The following is a 10124-nucleotide window of genomic DNA, read 5'->3' as shown; positions in this document are numbered from 1 at the left end:
CCGCCACCGCTGCGGCTTCAGCCAGGGAGCAGTGTCCGGCCGGCCGGGGCCGGGAGGTGGACCAACTGTGTTTCCTATGGAAACCCCACCTACAGGAAAAGGGAGGACCGGGCTGGTACAATGCCTGGGTCGAGTGGGGGCTGGTGGGGCAGCACGCTTCCCAGCTGGGAGAGAGGTGTGGAAGTGCCCTTGGTTTCCAACCTGCAGGGACGATCACTGCTGCCTGATGTCATCTGCAAAATGCATTTTACAGAAGGTGCGATTCCTGCAGACAGTCCCTAACCCATCTGCAAAGCCTTGCGCTTGCTCCAGGAAGACGTCTGCAAGGACCAGCGATGATGATGGACTTCTGCTCTTGCATTACCCCAAAGGCTTGTTCCCCACATTGTTAGATTTCTGTCTTACTCCAATTTATTTTCCTTTATTTATTTCTGTGATTTTGTCTAAATCCAGCATGTAATCCCCAGTCCTTGCTCTGCCTTTTGCTGTCTGTTTAGAGGGCAACGCACCCACATCACCTTTTCCAGCACACGGCTTTTGATTATGTCACTGCTTCATTTTCATCTACACACACCAAAATGAGTTGATGAATCACTGGGAGAGTTGCCACATCAAACACAGGCAGGTGGGCACAAGGGAAGAAAGGAGGCTCTGGCAGATGCGAGCTGCGTCCTGTCAGGCCTCTCCCCATCCCCTACGTCTGTCTGTCCTGGCCAGCTCCCCCCATCTTGGCACGTGCTCTATCCCTGACTCAGCTCTGCTTTGATTTCCCCAGCGTCACTCCTCACCCAGCACTGATTTTGCACCACTAAATCCCTGCTTTGCCTTATTTTGGCATCTTACCCCAAGCCCCCACCTTCGAGCAGCCCACATGATGCTGCACAGCTGTACCACCTGCTCCCTGGCCAGCTGTGCACATCTGTGCATGCACAGGTAGCAGAGCCTAAAGTTGTTTCATGTATTCCTCCTAACCAGGCAGGGGAACGGGCAGCTGGCTGCCTGCAGAGCCCAGTTACCCCAAGCTGGGCTGTACTTTGGGTCACAGAATCACAAATGTTGGAGAAGACCTGCGAGATCATCAAGTCCAACCATCAACTAATCCCACCATGCCCACTAAACCATGTCCCACAATGCCTTGTCCACACGTTCCTTGAACACCTCCAGTGATGGTGACTCCACCACCTCCCTGGGCAGCCTCTTCCAATGCTTCACCACTCTCTCAGTAAAGAAATTTTCCCTAATATCCAGCCTGAACCTCCCCTGCCACAACTTGAGGCCATTTCCTCTTGTCCTGAGGTGTCTCGAGGTGATTGAATGCATTCGGGACAGGGAAGGTCACTGCAGAAGCTTTCCTGGCCATTGCAGAAAGCAGATCATCCTTGTGGTGTGGTTTGAGTCCCCCCAGCCACATCATCTTCATCTTGGCCCCCACATCTACCAGGCAGCCTCCAGCAGCCCTGCAGCTGCCATTGGTGTCCGATGCCCACCTTCCCCCTCTCCTCCTGCTTTTCCAGCCTCGCTAGGCACCCCCATACCTCCATCTTATTCCCATCCCTTCCCTCACAGCTCTGATTTTCCCAGTTGAGGTTCCCCATCACCTGCCTCCCCTTCCAGTTCCCTGCTCTCATCACTTGTCTTCTATTATGGTAAATTTTAATGCCAGAATAATCAGCACAAGCAAAACCACCCCAGTGCCAACCAGCTGTTTCACCCCAGGGGCGTTAGTGCCACTGGGAGGAAGGGCCAGCGCAGCCCAGCAGTGGCAGGAGACCCGGTGCTATTCCTGGGCTCAGCCCCAGCTCCAGGTGACCTTTGCCAAGTCATTTCCCTGCTTTGTGCTCTCACTTCCTCTTCGGCTGAGCGAAGCCAGTCCACGGGCTCTCCCGGAGGGATGCTCTCCCGCTCGCCGGCTGCCCATGGGGCTGCGGCTGGAGAAGCGGATGCCTCCCAGCCCGTGCTCTGCTTTCAGGGGGGGTGAGAAGGCTTCTTCCTTCTGAGGGGAGTCTCAGCCTTCTACCTCCCTTTTTTATGCCTTTCCTTTTCAGTGATGGAGAGGAACAGAAGAACCACACTGAAATATGACCAAGGAAAGGAAATAAGTATTATTCCTGACAACAGCAGGGGTTCCTCAAAAGCCCTGCAAGACATAGCCTTCTTCCCATCACCTCCTAAGCCACCTGCAGAACAAGCCAACCTCATCAAGTGCCCCATGTTTAACCCATCGCTGATGTACCAGGAGGTATATTCTCCCCAACACCAGCACCCACGTGTGCTGGACCCCACTCAGTGCAGCCCCTGCCCCACCAGCCAGAGGGAGGATGCCCCTTTAGGCTGCTGCAGCCACAAACCGCTCCTTTTTCTCCCCAAAGGCAGGGAGGCAGATGGGATTTTAAGCACCAGCTTGCTCAGGAAAAGCTGATGTGACAGTCCCGGTGCTGGGAGGAGAAGTCACAGTCACCGAGATGAGTGCTGTGACCCCCTCCTGAGCACTGTCCCCCACCACCAGCTGGGTGGTCCCCAGCACAGCTGTACAGATACCAGCACTGGTGACAGATCTGGACTGCCCAGGAGAAAAGGAGCTGGAAGAGCTAACACATTAATTACAATGCTTCAGGAATAAATCCCTATAGACTAGACCTGTGACCCCAAGCCATCAGGACATTAGCAGTTTGCAGGGAGGATGGATGCAGGACACTGCAAAAGCATTGCTGAGCTGCACACCACAGCAGCCGCATCTTGGTGGAAGATGGGCAAACTAACACTAACAAAGAAACTAGAAAAGAAAACTGGGGTTGAGCTGAGACATGCCAGAAGCACCGACAGTAAAATAAGATTCGGTGCTAAAAACTAAACACGTCTCCTCCTGCTTCCTGTTCACTCACAGGCAGGGTTCCACTGTGCAGGTGCTCCAAGAGCTTCATAGAAAATGTGTCTATGAACATAAAACTTCTCCCCTAGGAGGTTGGCTGCATCTAAAGCCTTTCATTTAAAGCTCAGAAATAGCATCCGTTATATTCAATTATTGCAGTAGTATTCATCAGCTCCTGCGTGATGCTGTTAATGCACAAAGCAGATGTAAATGCCATTTACATGGTGAGAAAATCTGACTCCTCTGAAGCTCAGCTGCTCTCTAGAGCAAGACATGAACACAGGGGACACCCCAACCTCCCAGGGGTGCAGAGCTGTACTCGAGGCACCACACACTCGCTATCCATCACATGGCATAGAGCAACCCAACCACGTTATTTCAAGCTCCGCAGCACAGCTGGAGGTTTTCAAATTTTGTTCGTCACTTTGGGTTGGCTTGGTCTTAGCTGGGAGCCACAAGCTGTGCTGCACATCGCTGCAGGTGGCATAAGGCAACATAAAAATCAGAAGGGAAGAGACTTTTTTTCAAATCTAATAATGAAAAACATCAAAAGGAGAACAGTTCAAAATGAGCAGAACTAAAGACATACCAAGATTTGGCCTCATTCAGGTGCTCAGGGCTTACCATAACCTGTGGACCATTCAGGGATGCAGGACTTAGTCTCATCTCTGCTCTACAGCTGCTCCATGGGGTGGGAAACGGTGTCTAAGGGTCAAGACACAGAAGCCATAGACAACAGGATGCACCCTGAGGTGGGACACTCTGTCCCAGGCTCGGCTCCGTACCTCAGAGCACCATCCTCAGCAGGAGGACAGCTACAAATCTAGATGGAGCAAGTAAAAGCACAGCTGCTTCTCACCATCTGGTGCCCTTCCACCAGGGATCCTGGTTTTCTTCCTCAACCATCCCAATTTTCAGCCCTTCAAAAACAGGCTTTTCTTCTCTGGAAGTGTCACTCCCTTTTCAGCAGAAAAAAAATACATTTTCTTAATCCCTCTCTGCACATTAGATGTTCTAGGAGCTGGGTGGAGATGCACAAGGTGGCCCAGGACCTGCCCATCCTCAGCTGCCTGCAGGGACTGGGGAGGGTCTTGGGGGACCTTTCTCAGGGGGAAGGAAACGATTCACCCTCTCATGCCAAACAGCAAGTACACAAATCTGCAAGAGGTGGATGGACCTTCTCTCAGGAGGCCCTGGCTCTCCCTGTGCTCATCGTCACTGGAAAATCAAAAGGTGACACTGGCTAAAAGTGACCTCCACATGCCACCCGGTCCAGCCTCCCACCCCACCAGGTCCCTTTTGGGCTGGTTTGCTCAGGACCTCATCCTTCATCACGTTGAAGACTTCACTGTATCTCCTCACAACCTCCTCCAGCAACACCTTCCTTGCACCAGGGAGCCCAAAACCAGGCCCAGCCCTCCAAACACAAGCTTACCACAGCTGTGCTCTCACCGATGCTGGAAAGAAGCAGAAGTCAGCAGCCCAGCTTGCTGCCTGCACCCCTGCCTGCACATCATGCAGTTGGCTGCCTCCACCACAAGAGCCCACTGCTGCTCTGCGCTCAGCTCTGCCACAGTCATAGAATCGTTTAGGTTGGAAAAGACCTTTAAGATCATCAAGTCCAACTGTAAACCTAACCCTGCCAAGTCCACCCCTAAACTATGTCCCTAAGCACCTCATCCACACATCTTTTAAATATCTCTAGGGATGGTGACTCCACCACCTCCCTGGGCAGCCTGTTCCAATGTCCGACAACCCTTTCTCCCCAGCACCCAGAGCCACCAAGCAGCAAACCTCCACCAAGAGGGTCTCTGACCACCCTCACCCCAACACAGAGGTCCCAGGAGGGCTCAGCTGGCTCCCAGCCCTGCAGGGAGGCACTGGGTGATGCTGCAGCTTCTCTCCAGCCTCTGCCAGCACCCTGGATGCCTCCCTCAATTTTAGGCAACCCTACAGCATCATGAGCAGAGTTTCCTACAGCCCCAGCTGTAAAAGCCCTGCTAAGTACTCCTAGCAGCGATGTGCCTCTGCAGGGATTATATAGGTGCTCCCCCCTGCAGCAGGTGAACACCCTAATTAGGAGGGAAATTAAAGCAGATGCAAGCAATCCCTAATCAGGACAGACTTAATAGGTGATGCAGTAGCTTTTAAAAGCTTCCTAAGGCAGCAATCTGGTTTTGAGGAAAGCAACTAACTGCAAAGTCTCTACCAGCTCCTGCTTGCTGTGCTCCAGGAGTTCCCCTGAGTAGGAGGTATGATAAGGAGAGTTACTGTTGCTCTGTGTTCATAAAAAGATTATTGTTAAGGAGGGGAATAAAGTTTTAAGTGAAATAAACTGGAACAAGCTCAGTGTTTGAATAGAGAGTAGTAATGTTATGATAATTTGCATGCACAGCCCCTGCTGCCCAAGAACCCTCACGTATTTTATAAAGTCTTGCGCTACAAAGAGCAATCCTATAAGCAGCTAGCAGTAGAGCCAGCCAAATATAAAAGAGGGGAATCTGTAAAAATGATGCTTTATTGTGTAGGAAAAAGCAACGAGAAGCTGAGTTGAGGTATAACCCTTGGTGTCCTTCTGGAGGAGAAAGCTGGCAAAAGATTGTCACTTGTTTATACGATCTAGTTTGCTATTACGAGCCTTACAGCAATTCTTTTTTCCTGTATTTCAAAAGTTTATATCTAAATATCTATTTGCAAATGAAATACATGGAAAAAATCCTGAAGGCCAGAACTTCAATACTCTTTCCAGAAAGGGTCATATAGAAGAAGGGACTGCTCACAGCTCCTGGACTGGGCTGGAGGGATCAGGGCATGGGACAAATATGGGGGAAACTGAAGCCCCATCAGCACCACCGTTCTGTTGCCAGTTTTATTTGCTTTTAGTTTGACAGCCTGAAATACCTGAACAATGGCAAAGCGTTTTGCAAGGGTGGGGTTTCCCCAGCTCCTCCACTGTGTAAGTGATAGATCTAGGGCACAGCACAGTGTAATATAAATCAGACCTTTACGAGTCCCCAGCGGCTGCAAATCAATGAGTTCTAGCAATAATTACCCCTTTTGTCTTTCTTTTTATTAATATTTAGACATTTTAAATCTTTTCTTTGCAAACACGATGTTTCCCTGCTGCAGTTGTCTTTCAGCGGGAGCTGCCACGAAAGCTCCTGTTTTCTCTGATTAAAGACTTTGTCTTGAACCAAGCTGCTCCCTGATCTGAAACGACACAACCACGAAAGCCGGGTGACGACTCTGCCGATTCACCTTGGATGGGTGACACCATCTCAGCGCACAGCCGGTGTCCTCCGGCGTGGCCAGTCTGGGTACCACAACGCGGCTCTTGCGATGGTTGTAAGGGGTGTTCTTAAGCTCTTAGACTGAGCCCTTGCCATGGGTGACCACCTGGATTATCACAACCTACAGCCATCGTTTAAAGAGATGTCCCTGGAAGGTGGTTAGCTCTTCAGGTGGTGCTGCTAATTAGGGATGTATAAATTAAAAAATAAGCCCTGTGTTGGCAGGCAAAGGGAGGTGGGACTCTCAGTGATTTTCAATTGAAATGATAGACCTTATCTCCTCTAATGTATGGGAAAGCTGATAATGCACTGTCACCTCTGGAAAACAAAAGGAGGAAAACATCAAAACAGAAAACAACCCCCCAAAAAAAAGTAATTTAAATTACATTTATTGCAAAGACCTAAATTTTCCAGCAAGTCCAACCACTACTTAGCTTTAAAGTAAGTGAGAGGAAGGATGCTGGAGCATCTGCCATGCCAGAAATACCTCCAGCGCCTGGAGGAACAGGTAAAAGACCCTGTTTCTTGTCCAACAGTGCACAGAGGGATCTGTGCCGGGGATGCGGCTTAGGACTGTCCTCTAAGCCCATGCACTGAAGACAGGCTTTGATGTCCAGCTTCCACCGAGTGAGGAGAAAACGAAACCAATTTCTTGTCCAAAGAGATGCCCAGTGCCTCCAGCAGCAGAAAGACTCCCAGGGCTGAAAAGGTCACCATGGTCTGCTGCCACCAGAAGCCTTATGGGGCTCAGGACGTTTCACCTCTCCATCTGCTCCCTCTGTGCCACCTTAACGAGCTTCTGCCCAGGGTGACCAAGCCACATCAACATCCATCCCACCACGGCTGCCTACGCCGACCCCACCATCGCTCCCTCCTCAGCTGGGATGTGCCCTGCCGCTTCCAATGCTGAAACCACCCAAGTCCCCAGGTCCCCGAGCAGAGCTTCCCCTGGCACAGGGACAACAGACAGCGATGAGGGCAATGATGGCCACAGTGAAGATGACCTCAGGTCTCCCTGTCCCTCCTATTGCACACAGAGATGCTGCAGGCTCTGCCCGGAGATGCACGAGTCTCTCCATCAGAGCCAACACCTCAAGATGTTCAGCCAACTGTGCCGTTATCACCTCTCCTCCCTCTGCCGAGTCACCTCTCTTCTCTCACCCCTCACCACTGGGGGACCGGACATGTCCTCTGCTGCTGGCTCCACTGCTGAGACACCAACATGGGTTCGGGTGCTGCCTCCTCTCTGGCCATTTGCCACGGCGGGCTGAGCCCGCTGCCAGGGCTGGCAGGAGGGAGGACAGTGTTTCAGCCCTCCGACGGAGAAAAAGGGGCTGTGGCATGGAGGAAAAGAGGGGCTGGAGGCTTTTCTGTGCCATATAAATGGCACAATGAGGACACTGTGCATGTGGAAACATCTTTAATCTGGAAAGCAATTCCAGATGATGTAACTTCCAGCTCCTGCCAAAGGGCCAAGCATACGCCCAGGGCTCCCCAGCTGGGGCAAGGACCAAGACAGCTCTCCTGGCTGCTCCCAGACAGCATGGGACAGGTAAAACCAGGGCAAGAAAAACCAGAAGAGATGCTAATGCTGTCCCACGTAGGTTGACCCAACCCCAGAGCCTGGGCTGGGGACCCAGCTCTTGCTTGGGGGCAGTGGCCCCCCTCCCGGCTGGACTTTTGGGGGCTGATGAGTAATACTCAACCTCCTGGCTGAGCCTACCTGGGGAGAGACACAATCCTGGGGAGCTACAACCTCCACGTGCGGGAACCAGTGAGTCTCAGGCTAAGCTAACATCCCAATCAGTATTTTCCCAGTGGGACATGGTCCCTTGAGCCCTGCCCATGTGGCCCACAGTCTTGTCACAAGTACGTGATCTCGACAACATTGGGCTCAGCGTTCCCGCAGGGAAGGTGATGTTTGCAGGAGCACTGGCAGCTCACGCCGGCCGCATCCATGCCGGCCAGCTCCCGCTGGCAGGGCTGGGCAGGCAGCTTCTTCTGCGAGCCCAGCTTCTTCCAGTCCGTGAGGTACACCCCATTCTCCAGGTCCTGCGGCATGGGATCGTGGTAGAGGGTGATCTGGACGGTGCGGAGGTGAGGGCCGTAGTGCACCACGATGATGATGAATACAGCCAAGAGGACGAAGATGACGACGATCACTGAGATCATGGGCAGGGCATCGGATTTCTTCGTCACGCTCCTGACAATGGACATGGGAGTGAAGGCAGCCACGTCCTGGGGCTCAAGCTGTCTCAGTTGGCTGCTGGGCGTGGAGGTGTTCATGACTGAGCAGGCTGACCTGGGACAGAGAAACGAGGGGTGGAAGGAGGTGACCACCAAGCAGAGGCTGTCCGATGTCCTCATCTCCTGCCCTCGAGTCCACAGCTCCTGCCTGCACTTGCAGGTGCCAGGGAATGGGACGGTCCCATAAGTGCTCCCTCCCTTGGGCTCGTGGGACAGGATAAATTTTGGTTCCCTGGACACGTTCAGCTGGGGAGGCAATGCCCTGCGTCCCTTTGTCCTGGACACCTTCGGCGTGGGATTCTTCCCTCCCCACTCCACCTTGCTCCCTGGTGGGGAGCTCTCCACCCTCCCCTCTTTGACCCCAGCCCCACCATGCTAATCCAAGCCCAAACCCCACGGGGACCTCCCTGGGAGACCCAACCCCACCAAAACACACCCCAAGGCATCCCTCGCCACAGCCACAAAATCCCATGGGAGCCAGCACAGGCGGTAGCAGGGGGCAGCGAGGGGGAGAGGAGGGAGGGAGAGCCCTCCCCAGCCCCGCAGGGGTACCTTGGCGTCCCTGCTGCATGGGAATCATCATCTCCAGTGGCGAGGCTTGGAAGCTGACGGCAGGACCAGCAGAAAAACCTCCGGGATGGTCCTCCGGTGTAGGTGCAGCCAGACTCACCTCAGAGGCTGCCACGTCACGCCTCAGCCCCACACCCCCCCGGGATTCCCCGGGGCAGAGGAGGAAGCGCCTGCTCATCCCACGAGCAGGATAGGTGCTCCCTTACCTAGCCCGGTGCCACATCAGCGCCGCCGCCCCCTCCCTTGCTGTCACGCACCCTCGCCGGAAAAAACCCTCCTCTCACCCGCTGCAAGACAAGCGCCCTTTTGTTCGGGGAGAAAGTACCTACCGCCCTTTTGGCTGCACATACGCAACCCCCAGCCGCCTAACTGCAGGAAACCTTCCTCTTTCCACTGACTGGGCATTAAAATTTAATGCAGTTGAGAAATCGGTGTAAAAAAATCACCCTTCTGCATGTGAGCTCTTTGCACAGCCCAGCAAAGTGTGTCTGCACAATGCTCTGGGCTGGAAGGACCCTCGACCTGAGAGATGATGCAGCCCCAGGGTTGATTTTCTCTGCCAGGGGGTCCCACAGCTGTGACATTCATCAGCACTGCTGTGGCCAGCAGCAGTGTGAGTCCACGGCGAAGCTCTGGACCCTGGGACCTGCTCGGGGTCGCAGGCAGGAGCCAGTGCCACGTCAGTGCTCGCACACCTCTCCCCTCACAGGGCAGGTGTGCGAGCAAGGCTGCAGGGATGCCCTCAAGACTGGCAGCATTTACCCCTGCACGCAGGCAGGTACCATTTCCCTGGTTCAAGGATGCTGTGCAGTCAGACCCTCTGCCACCTGGATTGACCCTGAGCACATCTCAGAGCAGAAAAGATGGATCGTCTAGAGTTTTAGCCGTTACAAAACACATCTCCCCATCCTTCCGTCCGAAAACAACATTGCTCTTACCTGGAGGATCTCAGCAAACAAGCTGGGGTGAATATTTGGGCTCTGTCTTCCCAGCACATGGGGAGGATGGGGTGGGAAATGCTTCTTCCCCCACCCAGCTGAGCGTCCAGAAGAGATTTGGCTGCATGTTAGAGCTTCTGGGAATTTGCACTCATTTCAGGATTCAGTAAAACCTTAATCTACAGCGTAATCTCTGAGCATCACATCTGT

The 10124-nt window shown here is 53.2% G+C and overlaps 1 protein-coding gene across 1 annotated transcript; it reads right to left on the bottom strand.

Moving 5' to 3' along the window:
* Positions 1-8022: 8022 nt before the first annotated feature.
* On the bottom strand, positions 8023-8445 carry SMIM33 (small integral membrane protein 33). Its single transcript, XM_059825138.1, has one exon. The coding sequence runs from the start codon at positions 8443-8445 to the stop codon at positions 8023-8025; it is 423 nt and encodes a 140-aa protein (XP_059681121.1).
* Positions 8446-10124: the final 1679 nt, after the last annotated feature.

The sequence above is a fragment of the Gavia stellata genome, chromosome 16, assembly GCF_030936135.1.
Source record: "Gavia stellata isolate bGavSte3 chromosome 16, bGavSte3.hap2, whole genome shotgun sequence".
NCBI lineage: Eukaryota > Metazoa > Chordata > Aves > Gaviiformes > Gaviidae > Gavia > Gavia stellata.
Note: the sequence above shows the minus strand (reverse complement) of the source record. Positions and strands in the feature narration are given on the sequence as shown.